This window comes from Triturus cristatus, chromosome 10, assembly GCF_964204655.1.
Source record: "Triturus cristatus chromosome 10, aTriCri1.1, whole genome shotgun sequence".
NCBI classification, from domain to species: Eukaryota; Metazoa; Chordata; class Amphibia; order Caudata; family Salamandridae; genus Triturus; species Triturus cristatus.
In genome coordinates this window covers 534826101-534852774 of record NC_140593.1, presented here as the reverse complement: position 1 = coordinate 534852774, position 26674 = coordinate 534826101, and the positions used below count along the sequence as shown (strand labels likewise).

Genomic DNA, 26674 nt, shown 5'->3' with positions numbered 1-26674 from the left:
ACATTGATTTATTATATGATGCTCCATAATTAAGTGAGTTTAGAGTCAATAGGCTTTATCACCTCCATGCGTAAACCTTGGACTGCTTTGCCTCAATATCTTGAGGGTCAAATGCTAATAAAACACAATAATAGGAAGCCCCAGTACAGCAGAGGTAAATGGACCAAATAGATACAATTGGGGCCCAGTAACCTCCACTTGCCCTGTGCCCCCCCAAACCCGTTCCCACAGTCTTTGTACTAATAATGTATCTAATACTGCTCACATTAAAGGATGTATGCTTTACGATATAAGCATACAATCAAATCACGTATTTCAAACTAGAAACTCACCTCTGAACATATTTTCAGTCTGCGTTCCACCATAAAAATCCAGATCATGTTTACAAAGAAGAACAATTGTTAAAAACAATTACTCCGGCTTTATTCTCAAATATAATATTTATATTCATTCCTCCCCTAAAAAAAAAAATGAGGGATAGTGGTTTCAAGTAGACAGTGATAAAATAGCAACCCAAATCTGTCACACAGCAAGATCATTGTCTTATCTACTCTTGTATCATCACAACTTAAAGTACGCATGCCCCCAGTGTTATAATAGAATTATCTAGTATGGTTGTATGGGGAACATAATGGGTCAATACTGTTTTTTTAATTATGATTTTCAAAGTAAAAATCTTATGTGGCAAAGCAGTCTGTGCAATAAATTTAGCAAGTGTTCCCTAAACCCTCCTGATTGACATGTCAACGTGTGCTACTTGTCCTCCTCACATTTTTTCATCAGAGACAGATATATGTCACAATTCTCTTCACTTACATCACAACAGTGACTTGCTTCCTGAACGAAATTTGTGTCACTTACACAAGGAATAATTACCTTTCCACAAAGTTTCCCACTAATGTGCAGTACCAAATTGTACCTTTATCCATTCAACAGGATACAAGGATTCTTCTACTACACCAGGAAGGAAAACAGGTCTTTAGAAACTCAAAAGATTCACCATTACAAATAGCTTCACTCTTCTTTCGGAGTTATTTGAATTCCTACCTACGGCAAAGTGTTCCCAAAACAATGAAAGTCTGATCACTGGTACTGATATAGGCAATGAATATAAAAAAAGTTTGAGGCTTCATAGTCCTGACTATAAAATTTGAAAAACTAATTTAAATTCTTCCTGAGTCTTTCCTCAACATCTGAAATAGGTGCAAAATTTACAAAAACTGAACTCCATGTTCTCCGATGTTAAACGAACACCTTTTTACGCAGTTACTTTTAGTATGGCACGAAACCAATGAAAATTCAGTCTTGTTAAATTTACTGTTGCACTGTTTGGAGAACAGGATCCTGTGAGTTACCATTTGGCTCCATGGTTTACAAAGATATGGCCTATAGTCCAAGTCAGGATTATGTTGTTGCCTCAGCGAACCAGATGCCCCTTCGCGATTACTTTGGTACTTCTGCATTATAGTTTGTGTTGATGCAAAGAGAACCAGTTGGTATTCTTTGAGAAGCTTGATAAGGAAGTCCATACATTTTTTCAGATTGGCTTCTTGCTTGGCAAAACTCTCGCCACCATTACTTCTGTCTATCCAATAAAAAGCAGATATGCTGTCCAAAACTACAAGGCATAGAGAAGTGCGACTGCAAAACATGCTCTCCAGGGAGTAGAGTGTGAGTAGCAGTTGAACACTGCTGTTGCACAGTACAAGAAAAAACCTCGCGAGACATTCCTTCATTACGTCTTCCGTACTGAGGGAAAGTCTGTTTTCCAGAATTGTAACCAGACGAAGCATATCAAAGTGGTAGTCTGTATCAATAAATAGGACTTCAACTTGTAATCCGCCATCTGACTTTGGAAGGATACAACGCGCAATCAGATGATAAAGCATTTCCGTTTTGCCTGTTCCTTCTGGACCATGGAATTCTACAACATCACCTGCGAAGGAAAATGGAGAAACATGTTTTTAAGAACCATAATCATAATAAACACACATCTTTTCTTTTCACCAACAGCCAAAAGAAGTTAGGAACACACATTAGCAAAGCCAATAGGTCTTGCCTGTGACAGACCTATTGCCAATGCTTTTTTGGTTTTGTCACTGGGATTCAAAACTAATGCAAGAGGTCCGCACGAGCGGGTATAGACAGCCATCCTGGAATACTTTTAATGCAAGGAAAAGAAAATTAATCGTAAAATGCTTATCATGTGTACCCATGCCTGATAGCCATCTTTCAATGGATTTCCTTCTGCAAAAACAAAACCGATTCCAAGATGACGGCCATGTGTGCGCACATCTTGGAATATATTTTTATGAAGCAAAAGAAAAAGCATTTCAAGGTGCGCATCATGCATGTGATCATGTATAGCAAGCCAGCTCTCTGTGAATGGTTTAAAAATCATTCAAATGTGGCCACAGACCAATACAGGGTGTGCAGCAGTCAGAGTTTGAGGCACGGGGTAGGGGGGACGACACACACACACACACACACACACACAATAAAAAACAAGCATTGGCATAGCCAATAGGTCTCGCCTTTGGGACCTTATAAGTGTTTAGCCATGTAACAGTTGATGTTGTTGCACCAAAGATATTGTGCTGCATAACTAAATACTTATAAGGTCCCAAAAGCGAGACCTATTGGCTATGCCAATGCTTGTTTTGCTTGCAGTGATATATATAAAAAAAAATAAGCACCCATGTGGGAGCAAGTGTGGGCAGAAATGGGCTGTGTTAAAAATGATTGGGGTGAAAGCCTAGGTCCCATTAGCCCAGGAGGCATTTTGCAAAAACGATTTTTAAGCTGCTGAGGGTTGCAGAAAGCACATTATTACTGTGCATACTAACCAAGAATATCGTATAGGACTTATTATCCCGACTATGCAAGGCATGAAAGACATGTATCAAGACCTTCAGGGCAGGCAATGCAACAGATCGTGAAATAAATACTTGAATCACCATAAATGTGCAGGTCACAGTTTGCGTTCCTTTTTTATAGGTTATACGTTAATAAATGCCAGCACATAAGGCACAGCAATGTCTGCATACCTATAACAGTTATTATGGTAATTCACAGTGTAGTTTTCCATTAACCTAGCAGGGTCCTTCGTTGAGGTGCTACCCCGTAACAAGATCTAGTTCCCCCAGATATATACCATTGTGGAGGCACACATACTGCCTAAGCCTGCGAAAGGCAATCCGGAAAGACTGGAACCACTCTGGTTTGATTCCTGTCCCAGGAGGGTGAGCCCAGGTGCGGAATGATGCTTGTTGTCACCGGACACGTTGTTTTTCTGGAAATTGTGTGTCTGAGCTAGCAGCGTGAGAGAGTGTACGATCCCCCAGAGCCAAGTGCCTGATCAACACAAGCAGCGATGTTGGGAGGTGATGGGGGGGGTAGGTGATGGGCCGGGGCGGCATCGTGGAGATTAAGTGGTGATAATCGGCCCCCAAAGCAGAGGATGATGGAAGCTCCATGTGCCTGCCCCTATAGTGCAATTAAAGTGGCAATGTGCTGCAACATGAAGCGTGGTGCCCATCTATATATACTGTATTCATTTTAAAAAGTGCATTATGATGATTAGCTGTGTGCTGAACGGGGTATTGAAGCTGGAAGGGTCTATCCATACAGAGCTACTAATGACTGTGTTGGTGGTTTGCGAGCAATCTTATATCCCAGATGTTTCTTGCCAGCACAGCATACAGTCCTCAAGTTTGTATAGAAGCGGCAAAAGAAAGGAAGCTGCGAGGGCTGATGAGCAGGAAATGGTGCTGGTTAAAGTAAAAACAAACACAAGCAGCAACAGTGGGAGGTGGTCATGTGGGGGATGGCACCGGGAAGATTAAGGGAACTGCAAGCTGAGACGGGCAAGTGGCAAGTAGGAAACCGTGAGAGCTGCTGACTTTGAAGCTCTCAAAAACAGGGCACTCTGCAATGAAAACAAAGTGTGGCCCCGCGGCCGCGAAAGTTAAAGCAACAAGCAGCGTTTACCCTACGGGAGCGAGCAGCGGCGGGCACGATAATTACAAACAAATGGCGCCGCTGCTCGCTCCTGTAAGGTAAACGCCTCACATGCACGAGGGCTCACTGGGAATAGTGCAGTACATGCACAAGTTTCCCAAAAAGTCCTGAGCAATTCCAAGAGGTAATCTCCTAAGCAGCGCTTGCGAGCTGCGTAGGCGAGACCTAATTAATAAGAACAGAGAGAAGGAAAGTGGAGGATGTGGCAGCGAGTACATAGAGAGAAAATAGACCCTCTTGCATTGCAACGAAAGACCCTGATGTGCGCAGTCGAAGGATACATTTCATTTACTCAAAACAGAGGGAGTTCGTACTCCTCCTTGGTTGGGACAAACACGAATATAGGAAGGGAAGCAATTGAATTAGGGAACTGAGATAGACAGGAAAGCAAGTGTATCATGAGCAAAATATAGACCTAAAGCCCACTTTAAGTCTATAGAAGATACAACAGTATCTGTCTGGCAACAGTTAGTTGTCAGTAGGCAAGAAATAAAAATTGCAACATTAATGCACTTGTGAGGACAGTCTGTGGCTTGATGTTTCCCCGACCCCACTTCCCCTTCCTGCAATGCCTACTTTCAAAGATGTCACTGAAACTAATCCTGGTGCAGGTGCATCTGTAGAAAGAGCTATTTTACCTGTTGCCCCTCAAGACAGGAGAAGTATTGATAGAGAAGCTGCATCTGTATCGTCGGTTCCTTATACGGAACTACAGGAGAATGATGCCGGATAAACAATTCACGCTATGAACTGAAAAGTATTTATTTCTTTGAGGTGGAGAGATATATTGGGATTTGAGGGACAAGTCATGTCACAAGGACAATCTCCATTCTGTAACCCCTCAGTAGAACGTACGGGCCACACTGAAATGCCCACTAAACACCAGGGAATATATTTTTGGTAAAAGCAACCAAATGGAGCGGTAGGCATTGCTTCCTGGTATCCAGTTGTTCCTTGCCGTCTCCTAGTGGCTGAACTTCTATTAGTTCCCCTAAGAAATGTGACAAAATTAGGGTGGAAACTCCAATGCCCTTCACTGCAGAGACCAGTCCCCTGGACTCTAGAGAGCACATGCTGTCTAATGAAAAGCAAAATAAAAACAGAGTGGGAATGTGGGCATCCTAGCATAAGGAATATTTCTAGCCTTACTCTCACCATCAGCATTTCAGGTGGGACGCCAGGTCATAGGTGTTAACGAGGCCTGAAATGCCATCAGGAGTGTAAGGATACTTTTTTATGAAACGAAAAAATAAAGCAAAGTTCAATCTGGGCAATCTGATAGGAGCGTCTCTCTGTCTTGTATCCACCATCTGCATTTGAGCCTGCCTTGGTAGAGGTGAACAGAGATTACATCCATTGATCTGCCCCATACAGTGCACATGAAATACCTTCGGTCAGCAGGGGTCATTTTTAGTCAGAGGAAAAGGAGGACATAAAATACAGTGGAAGCCTGGCCTCCTTGCATAAGGCTAATCACTCTCTGGCCTCTACTCACCATCTGCACTCTAGCTCCCTTGAAGAAGCAGATCAGATGATCTACCTAACATCCTTCCCCATATGGGAGCAGGGACTCGATAACAATAAGGGATAAATAGTTTAAAATAAAATAATAATTTGGGAATATGAAAGAGCTGTTGATCATTGCCCAGTCTGTGGTCTTCTTAAGCTTCCCCCTCCACCCAGATTTCTAATTCATCAATTAAAATGGAACATCATATGTGGGTGGTTCTCGTGCAACAGGGACAGACAGGCACAGACAGCCACAAACTGCAGCTATCTGGAGAGCTTTTCAGATGTTATTACGATTTGGAAAAGTGGTATGTTTTTTGTCTGAGGTCACTTAGCACCCAGGAAAACCTACCCACGACAAAAAAAAAAACATTTGGAACAGAGAACTTCGAGAAGGCTGTGTGAGATAAGTGGATTCCACAAGCTTCCCTAATCCATAATGTTCTGAAAATGTTGGGCAAAGTATAATTCTCTCATTTATGTGGCGGTACGCTGCTAAAGGCTATTGTCCTAACAACCTGCAGTCAGACTCTTCCCCATGACAACAGCACCCATCATGCGTAGGTGAATTGAAGCAGGAGAATGGCTTGATAACTCGGCTACTTTTGGAGGCTCTTTTTTTTAAACTGAAATATCGTTAATGGGATGTCCCCAGATTTTGGTTCTCGGTCCAGTGGCAAACAGGGAAACCTACCAATCACACACATTTATAAAAAAACAGAGGTGCAGGAGAAACTAATCATAGCTGCCTTCCGCATTAGACATAACAACATGCAACATTTCACAGTCACAGATATTAGTCAAAAGTTGTACACACTGCCCAAACAGCATAATTTATGCACAGGAACCTATATCACACCTTACCCACTGTCAACCAAACAAACTGCCTTGTCACCCATATCACTACTGAGCCACCAACTGACTCGCATCACCACCACTTATTCAGAGCACAGTTTGCACCTTGGCCATATTTCACCCTTCCTGCCCACATCTCCACTCACCAGGGTTATCGTCATCCAACTATACTGTTACCCACCCCCACCACACTTGGCTGTGTAGTGGATGATCTAACGAAATTCCTTTTCTCATATTAAGTACAGTACATGCATTGGCAGGCCATCTGCCTATTGCTGAAGTAATGACCGGGTGAGGTATACACACGCACACTTGAAATATAGGTGAAAATTGTAGGCTACACAGTGCATACAGAGAGTCTGGACTAGGGACTTGTTCAGGTGAAAAATACCTTTTTGGGAAAGGTTTCATAAACTATAAATATTCTTTGACAATTTTTCTTACAATGTGGATTTATCTGGATTCTTACATAGTTCTGATGTAAACCTTTGACTCGCTGGTTCTAGGTCCCGCTGTAGACAGTGGATGTGCTTGCATGACATTTTGTTTACTTAAAGGGTATTTACAGCCTGCCCAGTTCTTACAATTTGTTGGCTTCATCGTCACTCATTTCCTTGCTTCTCTTTGGTTTGTGTGATGGCTTCACTTCCTCCATGTGTTTTCACCTCCCTTGGAGCATGTCCAACGTACTGCTTTCTTGTACAGTGTGCGCTTTTCCATTGGTCAAACTTTTGAAGGTGCTTTTTAGGTCTTGCCTATGCAGCGTGCATGCGCTGAATAGGAGGGGACCTCTTGGAATCGATCAGCTTTTTTGCCCAAAAACTTGCATGCTTTGCATTGCTTTCAATTGCAACGCGTGCAGGTTTGGCGTTTCCCTTGTGGGAGCGCGCTTTGGAAACATCTGTTTGTAATTATCTTGCAAACAGATGGTGCCCATGCTCGCTACCGCAAGAGAAATGCTGTATGTGCTCTCGGCCGCACTGCCCCCCCCCCACCCCTCCCACTTGTTTACCGATCATCAGTCAACCCATGGGCGAGTCTCCAGCTTCACACTCTCTCCACGAGTGCAGATGGTCCAGGCCTCCCTGTTGCTATCTTCGCCCGCTGCCCCACACTAGACCGTACCTCCAAGCTCAGCGTGCCTGCTTTGCTCTGTTGTGGACTTCAAGGCTGTTCGTGTTGTGGACCGGGGTTACAAACCTCCTCTCAAGTCACATCGCACGCCCCGGGGTCTGTTTAAATGCCAGGTCCCCCAATCTTATTTGAACTGCCATCACCAGTGGCCCCTGGCCAGGCTGCATCCCCACTGGGTCTTTCGTCACACTCAACCGCTGGGTTCAGGGTAGTCCTGCAGCCGCCTCATTTCTATGGGCCGAGGGCCCGGCCTCTTCATCTCTCCCTCCTGCCAAGGAGCCATGGCCCGGCAGCCGTATCGCAGGCGGAGGGCACTCCGGTCGCCCCCCCCCCCCAGCTCGCACCGCACCCACTGTCGATCTTCGGAGTCCCGTCCCAAGCCTCTCGCTCGCTCTGCATTCAGGGAATTGCAGATTTGCTTCTCTCATTTTAAATCCAAATCTTTGAACGCACACAAAAGAACAGTCTTGGGCGAGCTAAGCCTGACATGGGGCACTACGGAGCTCTGGAGGTGCGCGCTACAGTGACATCAAGGACTAAATATATATGTGTGTGTGCCAGTGACCCTGTGTCATGTATGACAGTCAGTCCTGACTTTTCAGCAAGTATCACTTTGCTGTGATTTTTGGAACAAACTCGTAATACTAAATATAAAAACCACAAGTCCCAGAATGCATGTCGGTTTGAAAGCGCAAACTGGCTGGCGGTGTTACGGGTGGAACAAGTCACTTTCCAGCTTTGTAAAATGTACATTTACAAAACGCACCGTAGGTTTGACGCCAGAAAGCTAACAGAAGGGATAAACTGAAGTGTGTGTGTGCGTGGTAGGGTGGTTCTGGTGGAGAGGGTGTTTCGTATTCCTCTGAGTGATTGCTTGCGGGGTGAAGTCAGCCTGAACACTTGTAGTTTTACACTCTGGTGATTTCTTCCAGCAGACTGAAGCTGATTAGTGACAGGCTACATGGCCTGCAGTCCTTTTGGTTTTGGGACATGGTTTGGTTTTGCCTTTGTTTCGGGGGGGGGGGGGGCGGGGACGGCTCCCCCTGTGGCTCCCACCCCTCCTACAGTTCTTTAAGCCCGAGAGCACACAGGTCAATCTTTGTGAGCCCTGTTGGTGTTGAGGGAGTTCTGCTGACAGGAGAGGAAAGGTAAATCCACATTTGTGCCTTAGTTGAATCAGCCACCAAGCCCTCGCCGGACGCCTCCCTTGTCACAGACTCTCACTGGGCCCTCCCATTGTTGTTTTCAATCACCCCCACCCTTCCGTCGTTGTGTTCAATCAACCCCACCCTCCAGTTGTTGTTTTCAATCACCCCCACCATCCCATCCTTTTTAATTTCCCCCATCCTCCCATCGTTGTTTGCTGACCTCTCACCTCCCCCAACCACCATGTCATAAGAAGAAGAAAAAACATCGGCAAAGCTTGGCTATGCGTTTATTCATTTTTTTTATTCAAATACCTGTTTTGTGTAAACAATTAACATGTTTGGAAGTTCTTCCACAAATATTTTCTTCACATAACAATTTTACTAGAACATATAAATATGTAAGTATCCAAGACGATCGTATGTGCAATGTTTACCCACACCACTTTAAAAGCACAACACAATCACAGGATTGTTGTAGATGTGGGAGAGCTCACTTGATTCCAATAGCTACAGCACGGGCCGAGCCTGGAAAGCATCGCTGTGTAACACACTAATCCCCAGGAATGCGCTATGGCATTTATGTTAAAAAAAATGTTAATACAGTCGCTCAGTTATACATAATATCTTAATTATATCTAAGGTAACAAAAATATTTATAACACTTATTATAAATTTATAACATACTGTACAGTAGCCACACTGCTCTACATCATTGCTTAAACACATTGGCAAAGCCAATAGCTCTCTTTAAACACTTATAAGGTCCCAAAGGCGAGACCTATTGGCTATGCCAATGCTTGTTAAGATTTGACTTACACTTGCCCCTACAGCATTGTTGCTTGCCCCATCCCTTCCATCCTCCTCTCGCGTTGTTGCTTGCATCATTGCTCCTGCTTCACTCCTGTGTTGCTTGCCCCCTGCATGCGTTGTTGCTTGACCCTGCCCTCTTCCCGCATCGCTGCTGGCCTCGTCTCTCTGACTTTGTTGCTTGGCTTGCCCTGGTCCCTCCCTTCCCCCACCTCACTTTCTGGCTTGGCCCACTGTTGCTTGCCCACTTTCCTCCCACGTTAATGCGCGTTTGGTCGCGTCATAGGGCTTTTTTTTCTGTCAGCCATGCTGTATAGCACCCATTGTTAGCTACTAGGTTTTCAACCTGACTCGGCTTTTACTTTATGCGTGGTTTAGGGGTGCAGCTATTAATGTTTTGCCTCGATTTCGTCCAAGTAACAATGATCAATAACAAAAAGAATGCAAAGGAAGATCTACCAATTAAAATGAAAATCTAGGAGGAGACATTGTTCTGGTCAGGTGATGATACCTATGTCCTGTGTGAGTCACTCAGCCCTGCTACGTCAAATAAAAAACTATAAAACGCACACACACACACATATATATATATATATATATATATATATATATATACATATACATACACACACACATATATTTATTAATTTGTGGGCATTTATTCCTATCTTAGATATTTGCTGTAATGTAGAATTGGTGTTTTACTCACACCCAGCAGCCATAATGTGTATTAAAAAAGATACATGGTCATGTGAATAGCAATTGGAAGTTTAATTAAGTAATACATTCTAAATTATTGGGACAATGTGATAGATACATAAAATGGGACATGGTTAGGCCCTCGAATGCTTGTATATTTTAGAATAATGGAATGATTTAAAGTGATGTTTATATTACTAGCACTAACAATAATGTTAAGATTACCTGGACTTACAACAAAATGGGCTAGTACTTCATGATTCCCTCTACTAAGACTAACAGTGGACATTATTTAAATAGGAACGTTTTTGTTAAGGCATTGCTATGATCGGTGTATAATATGAAGAACATATTTAGGCTGTGCATATATTTGCCAACCGTGTGATGGGCTCTTTACAAAACATAATTATTGTCCAATGGGAGTTTTTTTTTAGCCTGTATATGTTTTTTCACTAGGTCACTGTACACTATATATGGACCACTAATCTTACTTTCTAGGAGTTCCAAATATACGTAATCATTTGAGAAGAAGGGCAAATATTTATATAACATTAAATATTGATTGCAACAGTTCACACACAATCAACGTTACAGTCACAATCTTTCAAAATATTTTTTGGGTAAATTAGTTTTTCACAGATCAATTGATGAAACAGTGTTCGTTTTGCACTACAGTGATCATCTACTTAGAACTCATTGATGCATGATATTTCTAACAATGTTAATGGAACCTTGCTATAATATATCTTTAGTGATTACGATTAGTTTTCAACCTGGCCATCTTTTTGACAATTTTGAAATTGTGACAAACATATATTATGTCAACCAATAACATACGTAAACATTATCTAGTAAATCTGAAAATGAACTATCATCTATATATTTATAACAATGTGTCCAAAATTTAGAAATGGATATACAAGTGCTTTATAAAAAATGATTTATGTGTCATCTGTCTTTTTAAATAATCTTTTGAAGTACATATGTAAAATGTGTTAATACGATATTTTGGATATTCAAGTGGTTCTATGTAAGTTCTGTGTAATCAACAAGGGGACATAAGAGCCAATTATTTAAAGAGGTCCTGTTCCTGTGCTCCTACGTGTGTAAATCTGATTCACGGAAGGGAGTCAGTTTTTCTATTGAGGCAGAAGTGCTAGAGGTCACTGTTTGCCTACTGTTTGTAGTCGCAGGGGGATCTATAGTTCAGATCTTAATGCCCTCACACAACTGTTAGGGTGACCTGCTTCATCATAGGGCGCTCCTCGTCAAACCGGCGCTGCAATGTCCAACGGTCCTGATGGCATCTTTAGCAGAGTTCTTTTGATCTGAGATCGCCGTATGTGAAGGGTGTGTGTAGGTAGAGATTGAGTGAATCTTAATGTGTGTTCTGAGTGACAAAGTGATTAAAATAGGCTCCAGCCCTATGAATATTTTAATTCGGGTGTTGGGGCTGGGACCAAGTAAAAACAGCGGGGCTGCCGCAAAGATTCAAGGTATCTAGGTAGCTATTGGGTGTGTGTGGTTAACATGTTTCGTGTCGTTAATGCTCCAAAATCGAGCGACACTTCTTCAGGACCAAGAATAGATGTTCAGGGTCTCCAATAATGGAGGACCAATATCTGACTCCCCTAAATAGGGAGATGTACAACAAATGAAAACAAGCTCCTAATTAAGAAACCCGCAGAACGTCTCTGCCTAAACAGAGGGAGCCAAAAAACGGGGAGGAAAGAAAGGAAACATGAGTACTTCACGAACTGTAAAACGAAGAATGTCATTTACGAGATTTTATGGCCATGCTCTATGTTATACATAGGAAAAACCAATCAAGAGGTTTGACAACGAATTACTCAACATAAATCTCGGATTAGAAAAAATTTTGAGACTGCTCCACTTGTCAACCATTGGAACAAAAAATCCCATTCAGAGAGAGATTTACGTTGGACAATTATTTCAAAAGTTGAAAGAGATCCTAGAGGAGGTAATCTAGACTTTCAATTATCACAACGTGAAGCAATGCTCATTTTGAAATTTGATACGGCTTGCACAGGTCTGAATGAATTATCTGAAATGTTTAAACTGTAGAGAGTTTTTTTCAAGCTTACTCTTTCTTGAAAAGTGCTTTAATATAGATTGTGATCATAGAGAAAGTTTTGAACTACAACTCCCAGAATTCTAAGCTGGAAACTCCCAGCGGACTTTGCAAGCAAGACTGGTTCAAACAATGGCCACCTGGTGAATGATCCTGCAGTCGGGATCTATGGCGCGCGTTCGAGAGCACGAACGTCAGAACTAAGACACCGGAAAAGGTAGCGCGCCACTCGTAATTACAGTGAGCCGTCTAAAGCCGCATATTCAGTAAACGTTTTTCGTCTTTTTTCAGAAATACTTTCTAAATACGAGCCGATAACTACGTTGATTGGGCATTGTCCAACATGCACTATTCCAAAGGTATGTTGAGTGATTTATTTTTCACCAATTAGCCACTCTGCCCTCAGCTGCGCGCATGAGATCAATGGTTGAATATTTTGTTTCAGAGTCTGGTCCCCACTGATATTTAAGCTTAAAGGATATAAGAAGCTTTACTTCGCACACCACAATCTTATCCAGTAAGTGGGACTTTGAAATGACATATTAAAATCGAAACGGACTCAAGACATTTTTTCCTGTTGACGGACCGTTGTTTTTTATTTTTTCATTGTAGAGTGTTCACTTTATCGTAACTTTGAATGCCATTCAGTTGCCACGTTGTAAATTGGAAAGATATTTGAGTTGAACAACATAGTAGGAACGCTTGTAAGCCATAAAGTGTTGGTCTTTAATTTAAAACATTTTTTCCTTTTTTTCTTTCCACAGTTGTTTTGGTCCTGAAGAGAACCCCAGAGACATGAGGGTTCGAAACGCGTAGACCACCTGTTACTTGCCAAGCAATTGTACATATATCTAGTTTTTTCAAAAAAAGTGTTAGCAGAATTGTGCATTTTTAAATACTGTCTAATCGATTCATCAGATTTGATTTTATGGTATGCACAACTAAGTTGGATTTTGAACTTCTTTGCTTTGTTTGGTCTTTGACCTTTGTTATATAAATTTGAAGAAAAACTATCTTCTGCTTTACCAAGGGTGTAGATTATGCAAGTTGTCGGTGAATGGGGAATGTTGTAGGGTAGATGAGACATGAATGTGAATGGTAAAACAACCCAAATTGTGGCAGGTCATTGTACGATTGGTCCATAACTTTTTTCTAAATTCTTTTTTAAAAAGTGTTGTTGTGTATAAAAGAAAAAAATGAACTAAAATAAGGTTCGATGAATAAATACTATTGAATAGTGAGGGTGTACATTGACTTGGAGCTTTTTCGCCGTGTTTAAATCTCATAGGAATTTATCATCAGTATTGGCACTTGTTGTTTTTTCTATGATGAAGCATGACACCCTAACAGGTGTGTGAGGGCATTATGATCTGAATTATAGATCCCCCTGCGACTACAAACAGTAGGCAGACAGTGACCTCTAGCACTTCTGCCACAATAGAGGAACTGCCTCCCTTCTGTGAATCAGATGTACACACATAGGAGCACAGGAACAGGATCTCTTTAAATAATTAGCTCTCATGTCCCCTTGTTAATTACACGTTCATGCACGGCAGTTTTGCCGAGGGACTTGTGTGATTACCAACCAACTAACGCAGAACTTTTACCACATAGCTAAACAACGCCCACACTTTCTGAACATACCTACACCCGCTTTACTAATCTGGGTTTGTTTACCTCCAGTTTATAATAATGGACAATCAAGGTCTTAGTTTCACCGACGACATGGTGTCAGAAATTTTACGTGCACCCTCCCTATTACAGTCAGTCAGTCAGGATAGTGGCAACCCATCCTGCAGTACCACCGACGATGGGAATTCCATAGCCAATCAGAAGAGATTACAGACCAACATAGCACTTCACGGCGCTATGATGACGGAATAATTGAGGGTAAATATAGCCCAGAATAGACTGTTGGTCACTAATGCATCAAGGATCTTCTTGGAGGACATTGGCTTCAGAAGAAAGTGGTCCCTGGTAGCCTGGAAGTGCACCAGGGACTGGCTCATATTAATTATCAACACTGCCAAACGTCTCGCTGACAAACTACTCATTGAGATCACGATTGAGGAGAACAATCTCAAAGCATCGATCACCATCACGGCATTCAAGAGTAGACTGGCGGAAATCAATGCCGAGATGGATGACCACAAGAATCACCTTGTGCGACAAAATATTGCAAAAAGACATTAAAAAATTCGATAAGGAGAAGGTATACCCATACACTAAAGAAGATTTCCAAATACCTAGTGGTGAACACTCGTCAGATGGAAGCTCAACTGACAGCAGACCACGCTATAATTCCAACAGCAGTACATCGAGCAATGATAGTCGTTCAAGCTTCAAGAAAAAACTGGGGAGCTCCACAACCACCCATGTATGGTTACCCGATGACCCCCTTCTATGGTCAACAACCACCTTGGAACCTGATATATCACGTGCCTCCACCAATGTACCATTATAATCAGAACTAGCAGCCTTTTTTAGGACGAGGCCGGGGCAGGGGAAGAGGCAAAAGACGAGACGGGACACAAAAACAGGTCCAGTGGCAAGACCAACCAGCCCCCCAACAACAGGAACGGATGGAGTTGAGGAGCAAGAAGAACAGGACCTAGTGGTGAATCTATATAAGAGGAATCTGACACCTATTGAAAAAAGAGCCCTTAACAGGGGCCTGGGTTTTGTTCCTACTCCTCAAATGGACCGATTACGCCTACACAAAGAACTTCATAATTGTTTTTAGGAAGCTACGACTGCGAGCCTACTTCCAAGACAAAGAATCTCAAGATAGCTCTGACACAGGCTTACGAGCTCCATCAAAATTCACACCACATGATGGCATGACCCCATATGAGGTGTTAACCTTTGAGCAGGCAGTAATCAAGGGAAGCTATTAAACACCCGAATGAAGACACTACACCAACTATAAAACCAGCAGACAAGGGAGGTGCTATTGTCCTTATGAATACGACTGACTATGACCAAGAATACCTCCATCAGCTCTCACAAGAGAAATACTACAAAAAGATCAAAAAGGACCCTACTGGAATACTATTGACAAAGATAGAATCCATCATACATTCTGCAGAAGCACAGGGGTGGATCTCGAAAAATGAGGCCGAATTCTTGGTGAACACAGAACCACGATTATCCGCCTTCTATACCCTTCTAAAAATTCACAAGGGGGTTAGGGGGTTACCCCCCCACCTGGACGCCCCATAGTATCCAGGATAGGATCGCTGCTGGAACCTTTAAGTAAGTTCTGCGACTGCTTCCTCCAACCGTTGGATACTATAATAGATACAGGATACTAGAGAAGTTCTGAATCGCATCAACATCACCAGAAGCGAAGAAATCAATCTCCTGATGACACTGGACGTGGAGGCGCTCTACACAAACATTCCCCAAGCAGAGACACTCAGGGTAGTAGAAGAACGTCTCCTAAAAGAAAACTGAACATCAAACACTTCAGTGGCCTTTATAATGGAATGCGCCACGCTAGCAACGTGCAAGAACTTCTTACAGTTTCAAGATCAACTTTTTCACCAGACCCAAGGTACATCAATGGGGTGTACATTCGCGCCGAGTCTGGCCTGTAGCTGAATTCGAACGCCTCCACTTGACAGATAATAACATATATGTCAACAACATCATCTTGTGGAAGCGCTACATAGGTGACATCCTCATCCTTTGGAAGGGTGACATAGATACATGCAATACCTTTTTCCCATGGGTTAATTCTTTGGACCCATACCTCAAGTTTACCCGATCCATCTCCACCACTGAAATCCACTTTCTCGACCTTACCATCCCCCTACGGGATGGTCTACTGTCCATTCATACTTACAAAAAACCTACAGACCGAAATAACTTACTGCTCTATGGGAGCCATCATCTGAAAGCACCAAGGGATAATCTGCCTTTCGGACAGTTCTTGCGCCTCCGCAGGAATTGTGAGAAGATCACTGATTACAAGAAGGAAGCTACCACCCTGAGCATTAACCTAACAGCCCGTAATTACCCGCTGAACATCATTAAAAAATCTAACAAGAGAGCACTTAATAACAATCGAGAGGCTCTGCTAGAACCCAAACAAAGAAATACTGAAGACCTGATGACGTGTGTTACTACATACACACCAGAATCTAACAAGGTTCAAAGAATCATCTGCAAAAATTTGAAAATTCTTTCCACAGGAAAACTATCTTTACCAATGCCAAGGTTTGCCAACAAGCAAACTAGTAACCTACGTGACATTCTGGTGCACACTTGCCCGAAAACTACCCAGAGGATCACACAGGGGATCCTGTGGGACACTACACCAGTAAGAGGAAATTATCCATGTGGTCAATGTGGAGTTTGTGACCTCACCAAGGTAACCAAAGAACTTATCCAGGAAGTAGGAAAAGTCTGGCTCAAAAGAGTCATACGAACTGCAACTCGAGGAATTGCGTATATCTCATTGAATGTCCATGCCACCTAAGGTATATTGGCATGACCACGCGCCCTGTCAAAACAAGGATGAGTACACACTACCTCTCGCACCCACATGGGGCAGACAAAATTAACTGGACAGTGATCGAAAGCAATTCTATGTGGTCCACACAAATACTATTCGAAACAGAGCAAAGAAGGATATTTTGTTTACCCACACAACACGGGGGTCTCAACGATGATATCCCGTGGACTGAAATAACATAACTGGCTCCACATACTGGACCACTCTTATATCTGCATCCATCATACCCTAACTCTGTGCCTATGGGGCCGCTGACATCTGGCTAGGATTCTAGACCTATACATCTACTAGCCGACAGTCTGCTCGGCTAACCAGACAAATACTCCTACTTTAGGAACCCCATTTTGATAGTCGTTGACTCAGATACTCCTCCTCTATCTTTGTCCCGTCCGTCCCTGCATACATTACACCAAGCATACAGTTATCCCCCTCCTGTACGTTTACACCCAGAGCCATAGTCTATCTCTGCAGAGTCAGGCCTTTCAGGTGGGGACACTATGTTACCACCAATCCACGGGCATTGCCTCACTTGGTAGCTATTACTTTAATAATGTCTTTATTAAAGTTCCTGACAATGTCTGGTCACCTTTTCCCTGTTTACTATATACATATTCCTATTTCTCCACACGGTTCTCTACTCCGAGACATAGTCTGTCTTCACAGAGTCAGGCACTTATGTTGGAGACAAGATGGCGCCACTCTCTTTCTCTCCCCCCTCCATTCTGTAACATCGCGATATTTTCGAGTTAAACGTCAGTAGCTCCCTGTTTTTAAGTTCCGCGTTTCCGCCCTCCCGGCAACATTCAGATGTCGGGGAGACGCCTTGGAATTCCGGTAATGCCTGCGCTTTGACTTGCACCGGTTCGTACACTTCCGCTCTACAAGCTGCAGTTAATACTGTGGGTCTCTATACCTCCTACACCACCAACCCGCAGGACGTATAGTTCACGTCTATGTCCCATTATGTTACTTAAACTTGGGTCGCGACCTCTCATGCACTGGGGATGTTCGCGGTATCGAGCGCTACATTTTTAACCACCTGTGAGCGCTCATCGTTGGCTGTTAGCTTCTGTCCTTTTATTACGCTACTGCAGCACGTTAGCTTAATGCAGTCCGCAGTCCCCCGGACACATGGGCAGACGCAACACCAGTCTCAGAATACTTCGCCTCTAATGTCTACACTATTATTGTATTTTAAAGCACCTATTATGCATGTCCCTTTGTCGTTATCCCCTGGCGCCCCCGTCCTTCACTCACTATGCAATATTGTTCGTTAGTGGGATCTAAGGCACTCGGACTTTGCCGTCGCGCCCTCTTAGTCTCTTTTTTGTGGCTTCCGTCCATTAATTTCCTGGACTCCACTGCTGCATGTTTACTGGTGTCACGTTAGGATTGCATCTGTACAGTATGTTCGACACCCCACTATCAGTTTGTTGCCCTTTAGTTATGGAATCCCTCCCTGCTTGTATGAGTGTTCATGGTCATACTTCGTTTCTTCCAGCAACTAAATAGTTATGCCTATATATATATCATTTTTTTGCTCTAACAGTCTTACATGTAGTGGGTCCAATCCAGTGGTCGGGCCGCCTCCCCCTCATCTATGAAGTATCACTCTCCACTCTATTGAGGTAAGACTTGGCTATGCGGTCTCTCCCTTCTCACCAATTCTTTGTGGTGGGATAGGGATAATACCGTTGGTCCTTAGAAGACCATTTATTCACTCCCTGCGTTAGTTTATTTTTAAATCTATTTTAAATAATTATCTTCTAATAACTGTTGATATTAAATGTATATTGTACCTAGGAAGGGTTAAGTTTCTTCCTAGTTCTGTGACATGCCTGACATGCCCCTTAATATGGATGCTTGGATTTACAATTATTTGTCTTATACCAGCAGTTGACATCGCGCTCCTTTCTGTCCTCCCCGTTTTTTGTCTCCCTCTGTTTAGGCGGAGACGTTCTGTGGGTTCCTTAATTAGGAGCTTGTTTTCATTTGTTGTACATCCCCCTATTTAGGGGAGTCAGATATTGGTCTTCCATTATTGGGGACCCTGCACATCTATTCTTGGTCCTGAAGAAGTGTCGCTCGATTTTGGAGCATTAACTACACAAAACATGTTGACCACACACACTCAATAGCTACCTAGATACCTTGAATCTTTGCGGTAGCCCCACTGTTTTTATTTAGTCCCAGCCCCAAAACCCGAATTAAAATATTCATAGGGCTGGAGCCTATTTTAATCACTTTGTCACTCAGAACACACACTAAGATTCACTCAATCTCTACCTACACACACCCTTCACATACGGCGATCTCAGATCAAAAGAACTCTGCTAAAGATGCCACCAGGCCCGTTAGACATTGCAGCGCCGGTCTAACGAGGAGCGCCCTATGATGAAGCATGACACCCTAACAGGTGTGTGAGGGCATTACGATCTGAATTCTAGATCCCCTGCGACTACAAACAGTAGGCAGACAGTTACCTCTAGCGCTTCTGCCACAATAGAGGAACTGACTCCCTTCTGTGATTCTATGTAAGTTCCTACAACTCTGTAGGAGCGCTAGCTCCATCTTTGAATAAAACAGCTGAAAAATAAAAAGCGGCTTTTTCAAAATATTCCATGAGTCAAGCACTTTATTAGTTTACAAAGAATACATTGTTGAGAATATGGACTATCGCATTACCACTGTTTGCCTAATGTGTGAAACCTCAATGTAAGGACTCTCCGTGCTATTAGTGATTGCTAATGTGTAGCGTAAAGTCGTTTAACTAAAACTTGTACATCCTTTGGGTATTTAAATTCTTTGAATTTAACAGAGTCCTTGTTGCACCCAGAGCTTCAGGAGGAAGAGTTTGACTCAATAAGCGATCCCATATAAATGCATATATTTTTGGTCATACATTATCTTGGTGTGTAGGTAGTGAATATCTGCATTAAAATTATCGGACAGCAAGTCATTGGAAAACGACTTTAAAGACTGGATAGACACTCAACTTATTTGATATTCCTCGATTATTATATATCACTCTCATATGTACTGAAGGCAAGCATGTTGAAGTTTTTCATCAGGAGCTTTGTATTCTGAAATCCTGTTTCTGGTTCATCTACACTAGAGGCGATGTCTGGTAAAACAGCAACGTATACAAAGAGCTTGAAGCGATCACTAAAACATAAATAACATACTACATACACAAAGAGTATACTACAACTAGATGTGCATCATTCTCATATTCACCTTATTTGTTTAAGTAGGTGATTGAGTCCTTTGTAGAGAAACAACTTTCTTAATTAATGATTTTTTTTTTTAACTCACTAATTCCTAAAGGCTTGTATTGCAAATTGTTGTATCTAAATTCCTAGTCCAAGCACCCAATAGCCCAGTATTTATCTGGTGTTCAGGGAACAGCCAGGAGGAGAAGAACAAGATTATACATTTCTGGATAAACATTTGCAAAACTACCAGGGGATTACTCCGTCTCCTGGATAGAGGTTCCAGTACAAACCTAGACAGGTCAAAACAATAAGGGGTCTCTGAAGAGCAGACTGCTGGGTAACCAACATGACTGGGACAGTACAGAACCAACATTTTGTATTGTATACAAAGTGTCCTACCAGAAGAAAGTACTGTAACTGCGTAGGCACAAGCACACACACCTGTCTAGCACAACCAATGAAATGTAATGCACAAATAGTGGGAGCAAAGTACCTTAGCTATAGGGCATTGAACATTATCCCCCTTTGGAGCAACAGAAAAAACTAAGTCAAGTATCCAATGTCCTTAGGAAGTGAGACCATGACAAACAAACAAAACAACTCTCAAAGCGTGGGCAGAACTTAGAATAAGTATACCTGACTGAACAGTAAGAGACACCTATATGTAATTGCCCTTGGGCTGGTATACAACAAGCGCGCTGAGTTGATCTTTACACTGCTTGCACAGGAAGGCCTGTTTAGCTGGGGTGATGTACTACACTGTATTCTCTGTGTCACTTAGTTCAAAATGACAAAGTGTCACATGCCACACCTAGGCCAAGTAGGAAACGTTGCTATATTACATATACATGGCCCCTTCCTAAAGTTCTCTTCACTTTTCACATCGACTTTTGACTTTTGACACACACTTGCACTTGTGACACTTTGGATTTGTTTATTGGAAGCACCGACCTTGCTTACATGAACCATCTTTGCAGGAAAACCATCATATTGCCTTGGCATTATGTACAAGGCCTGCACATTTGTTGTGCAAATGTGTTTGTTATTTATGTCCATATGACGACACAGCTATCTGCAGAATACAAACAATGGAAGGCTGATCACAATCTCAGCCCAAGGATACATTTTTCCATAAATAAACATCTATTGCTGGGCACAATCAGAGGAGGCACTTCTGCAGACTTTGAGAGGTCCCTACATACTGAAGCTTTGGCACAGCAGCTGACTGACATCTCTATCAGGAGTGTCCAGTTTGTGACCAAGACAGCTTCCTACATTCTTACCCACCAGGTAATGGGGTTAGATCCTCTGGTAGGGTGTTTCTTGGCAGAACATACACCCTAGACACGTAGGTTAGAGTCTGCATAGTAGGAGTACCCCAGATTGTTATTTGCGTTATTTTAAGCGCCTGCATATATATGATGTTTCAGCACAATGGTGAAACCTTTTGATCTGTTCACTGTCCTGACGCTTATTAGAACTTTCACCTGCTTCTGTCTATTGATCATTGCAGCACATATATTCTATACAAGTGTCACTTTAGTTCAATAAACAATGAGAACGTCACCTTGTGCATTCTTGGTATCTTTGTCTGAGCACACAAGACCACGAGTGTATAAGCGAAAGGTTCTAGGTCTGTCACCAATGTTCCTGAGGGAACAGAGTGGTCATGTTCAGTGGTTGCCAAAACTGTTCATTTCCTATCTAAGTGTAGGGGGGCTTATGGTGGCACTGTGACCTAGCTGGACTAAGGGACAGCATATCCTATCAGAATCAATCTCACATCATCCCAAAGTGTATGTCATCCACAAACGCACAGTTCCTACTGATTAGTGGAAACTACACGACATGGCACTGCCAATGTTGGTTGGGTTCTTATTTGGTATGGATCAACTGAGTAGTTCAATCGTTCCTTCTCAGAGATCCCTACACACCTTTTAAACGTCCATGGTGGTAAGGAATATCCTCGTCAGCTGAGTAGGTATTCCCTGTGGATTGGCTGTTAAAGCTTGAAAGGATCCAATTCCCACCGTGTAAGCCAAACTCTGTAATTCGTTTCTTGCATAAATGGCACAAAACATCTCTGAGAACTGTAGATATGGAGTCACTCAGAAACTATTACAAAATGGTCTAACACTAGATATTGGGGAGGTTACCTTCGTGGTTGAGGCACACGACGCATATAAGACAGAGGTGTTTTTTTCTTGGGTTACATTCCCAGCTGCAGATGATGCGGGTATTTCATGAATACGCTGAAGATGAAGTACCAGCAGAATAAACTCCACATGAGGCAATAGAAGTTCCTCTTGCTTACCAAGAGCATATTCATTGGTTTAAAGGCGCCCTCTCACACAACATAGAAAATTTGAGACTGGGCCCACTCAACAATGAGGGGGGAAGACATTGCCAGTCTTAGCCTGATACACACTGCCTCCCAGTAGCAATAATTTGACCACAGCCCAGCTGCGAGGATTATATAATAACATTGTAATACTATACAGATGCCTTACACAGTTCGTGATGTGAACCTTAACACTTACTCCTGGGCAGGCTGTTCAAGCTGCACCACCACAACTGGTCACACAGGGCATTAGCCCACAAACTCTGGAAGCAGTTATGCAAAAAGTTCACACCAAGCGGGAGGAAATTCTGTTTTGGATTGCACAAATAAACAAATCAGCTTGAAGCAGTGTTTCCCTATACGGGCTGGAAAATCACAGGATATTGACAGTTTGCTTACCAATGGGGATGGCTCCCCCTGTATATGAATGTGCTACTTGGGGTATGGTCTTTGTTGCAGTATATACCAGAAAACATTACCCCTTCACTGGCCTTTCTACCTGAAGTATTGAAATAGGTCCAGAATGAGCATGGGGAAGCACCTGCCCTGGACTTGGGGATGAAACTGATGGGCAAATTTGCAGAAGTATCCGCCGTAATGTGGAGTAATGTTAAAGAGGAAGCGGCAGCGTTAGCTATACGCAAGCCTAACTGATTTAACTTCTGCCCTGCAGGAGCACAAATTACCTAAAATTAGTGAAGAAGCCTATGCTACACTGGGTAGAGATAATATGGGGGCCAGACCTGGGAAACTACAATTTAAGAGTAATTCTGAAAAGGATAACGCCAAGCAAGCACCTGACATTTCAAAAAAGTGGGAAGCAAGAAAAGAAAGGATAAAACAAAATCACGGGGTGGGTCTACTACACAGGAATCCACCAAAAAACGTTATAAACTTATGGAACCATGATAATGTTAAACCGTGATACTGATACACATTCCTCTTGTTCCTTCCAGGATTCATCCAATAAACGTTCGGAGAGAGGAGGACGGTCAGAGCGTAGATCAGAAGAGCACACTCGTCTGACTACATTATTACGCAAGAAAACAAGACTTAAACATGAAAGCCTCAATTAAAAAAGAAGAAGGTAGCTGGACTTAAGGTCAGCCATGACCCAGATATAGAGGACTCTGCTTCTGAATGGGGAATGGGCAATTGACCATGCTGGACAGTGCAACAGAAGTTACAATAGTGCAACAGAAATCACAATAGTTTGCCAGAACCTGATGGATTGTCTTGTGGGAGTAGTGCTGACTGACTATATCACAGTGGAAACACCAGCTACCAGGGTAAGCATTCCACATGGTTTATACGAAGTCCAACTACGGTCGGAGGGGGACATACCCAGATTCATTAATATCCTCTTCTGTGAGGAACGCACTCAAGGGTATGATATTCTTCTGGCCGAAAAGGATTGGCCCCCTGAGTTCGTAATGGACTACCAAAACGTGGAAACAGTAGTTTTGCCAGATTTTTTCGCCCTCGTTTTAGAATTGATTAAACATTCAGTGTGGGCTATAGCGCTAGCTCCTGTGTTATACCGCAACCACGTGGGGTTGAACGACGGTTCACCTTATCATGCCATTCCATGGAGAATGACCCAACAACCTCAAAGACAATATCCAATAAAAAACAAAGCTTAACAACAAGTTAGGGAAATCCTATAACATAGGTCTTCAAACTGTGGGGCGCGCCCCCCTGGGGGGCGCAGCATCCCCTCTGGGGGAGGCGCACACTCCACCCTACCACTTCACCTTTCATTGTTGCCTTCAGGTGCGCAACGCCAATTAAGCTGAAAGTGCTTCAGCCCCCGCCGTCGTGTGTTCCAGCTGGGCTGCTGGAGCTGTTGGGGGCTCGGCTGGGCAGTGTCTGGAGTCTTATCAGAAGTTGCACCTCTTCAATGAATGATCATCCTTTGTTTCCAGTGTAGGAAGCTGGGTTTCTGTTACAGTAACCCCCCCCCCCCTTTTTGCCAGACTACTGATGCACTTTGACTTGATATGCCCTGGGACCCTGCCCATCAGGTTCCCAGGGCATGTGTTCTTTCCCGAAACTGTACCTTGTAACCCCAATTGGCAACTCTGGCCACAGGTCAGGCCCTGGTAAATGGTACCACAGGTACCCAGGGCACTGTGAGGAGGGAAGACCTCCAAGGGCTGCAGCACTTATTGTGCCACCCTTAGAGGCCCTGTACGTTCGTTCGCTCTCTCTCTGCTGCGTGTCTTGGTGCAGAACAAAGTGAAGAGTCGACATGACACACACCGCTGTGTGCCATGCCTACAACCCACTGCCCTGGCATAGATCAGTCACCCCTCTAGCTGGGTGCATTATACCAGTGGTGAGGGAACAGGTGCATGAGCCCTGTACCCCTACAGTGTCTAAGTCCATTCTTAGACATTGTAAGTGCATTGCTGCCATTAAGAATATATGGTGTGGGGAGTTTGTCATTACAAACTCCACAGCACCATAATGGCTACACTGAAAGCTGAGAAGTTGGGTATCAAACTTCTCAGCACACTAAACCCACACTGATGCCAGTGTGGGAAGAAATGGGGATCTCTAGTTGGCAGCGGCTGGCGCCGATGTCCAAATAGGGATCCTTCTTCCTAAGTCAGAGTAAGGGGCAACACCCTTTGACAACCCCTGCTCAACCCTGTGGTAACGTAGCACAAGCAGACAGGCCTATCTCAGAGGCAGTGTGTGAAGCATTTATGACCATACACAACAACGCAGTGAAGACACTACAAAGGGACACCACACAAGTAGCTATAGAAAAATAAGTATCTTTATATAGGCTTAACACAAGGCTCAAAAGCGATCAAGAAACCACAATGCACATAATTACAGATTCACTTCAAAAGCAATAGAAGCACTCAAAAAGCGTGTAGAACGAACTTAGTTCGAGGCCGGGGTCCACGCGACCCGGTGATGCACAATGTACCTGAGATTTAAAGGGGCACGGCACGCAGCCTCACAAGGAAGCCGCAGTGATGACAGGCGGACTTGCAGCGGCCACAGCTCCCCGCTGTAGCGGTCCTCGGCGTGCACTCACGATAATCCTGGGACGGGGCTTAATGGCAGGCACCCAGCAGCACCCGCAGGTGATAACAAGATCCTCGAAGTGGTGACTAGTGCGGGCACTCAGCGGCACAGGTCCTCAGCTGCAGCAGCCCACAATAGCGATAACGATGATTTTCTTGGGACGGCAAATGCGGGCCCTCAGCGGCACAGCTCCTCAGCTGCAGCAGGCCACAAAAGCGATAGCGAGGATTCTCATAGGACGGCAAATGCAGGCACTCAGCGGCACAGCTCCTCAGCTGCAGCGGCCCACAATAGTGATAGCGATGATTCTCATAGGACGGCAAATGCGGGCACTCAGCGGCACAGCTCCTCAGCTGCAGCGGCCCACAATAGCGATAGCGATGATTCTCATAGGACGGCAAATGCGGGCACTCAGCGGCCCACAATTGCGATAGCGATGATTCTCGTAGCATGGCAGAGGCGGGCTCTCAGCGGTAACAGCTCCTCAGCTGCGGCGGTCCACAATAGCGATCACGATGACTTTGGTAACACAGGCAAATGCGGGCTCTCAGCGGCAACAGCTCCTCAGCTGCGGCCGCCCACAATAGCGGCTCCGATGTCCAAATGGGGATCCTTCTTCCCAAGTCAGAGTAAGGGGCTACACCCTTTGACAACCCCTGCTCAACCCTATGGTAACGTAGCACGAGCAGACAGGCCTATCTCAGAGGCAGTGTGTGAAGCATTTATGACCATACACAACAACGCAGTGAAAACACTGCAAAGGGACACCACACAAGTAGCTATAGAAAAATAAGTATCTTTATATAGGCTTAACACAAGGCTCAAAAGCAAATCAAGAAACCACAATGCACATAAATTACAGATTCACTTAAAAAGCAATAGAGGCACTCAAAAACCGTGTGGAATGAACTTAGTTGGAGGCCCGGGTTCCACGCGACCCGGTGATGCACAATGTATCTGAGATTTAAAGGGGCACGGCACGCAGCCTCACAAGGAAGCCGCAGTGATGACAGGCGGACTTGCAGCGGCCACAGCTCACCGCTATAGCGGTCCGCGGCGTGCACTCACGATAATCCTGGGACGGGGCTTAAAGGCAGGCATCCAGCGGCACCCGCAGGTGATAACAAGATCCTCGAAGTGGTGACTAGTGCGGGCGCTCAGCGGCACAGCTCCTCAGCTGCAGCGGCCCGCGATAGCGATGATTCTCGTGGGACGGCAAATGCGGGCCCTCAGCGGCACAGCTCCTCAGCTGCAGCAGCACACAATAGCGATAGCGAGGATTCTCGTAGGACG

General features: G+C 43.8%; 1 protein-coding gene across 1 annotated transcript in view; it reads right to left on the bottom strand.

The window, feature by feature from the left end:
- Positions 1-401: 401 nt before the first annotated feature.
- Positions 402-26674, bottom strand: part of XRCC2 (X-ray repair cross complementing 2) — a 110821-nt gene continuing 84548 nt past the window's right edge. The window contains exon 3 of the mRNA XM_085632002.1: positions 402-1936. Coding sequence (XP_085488128.1) covers positions 1212-1936 — 725 coding nt within the window. The 3' untranslated portion in view covers positions 402-1211. The remainder of the gene's footprint in view (positions 1937-26674) is intronic.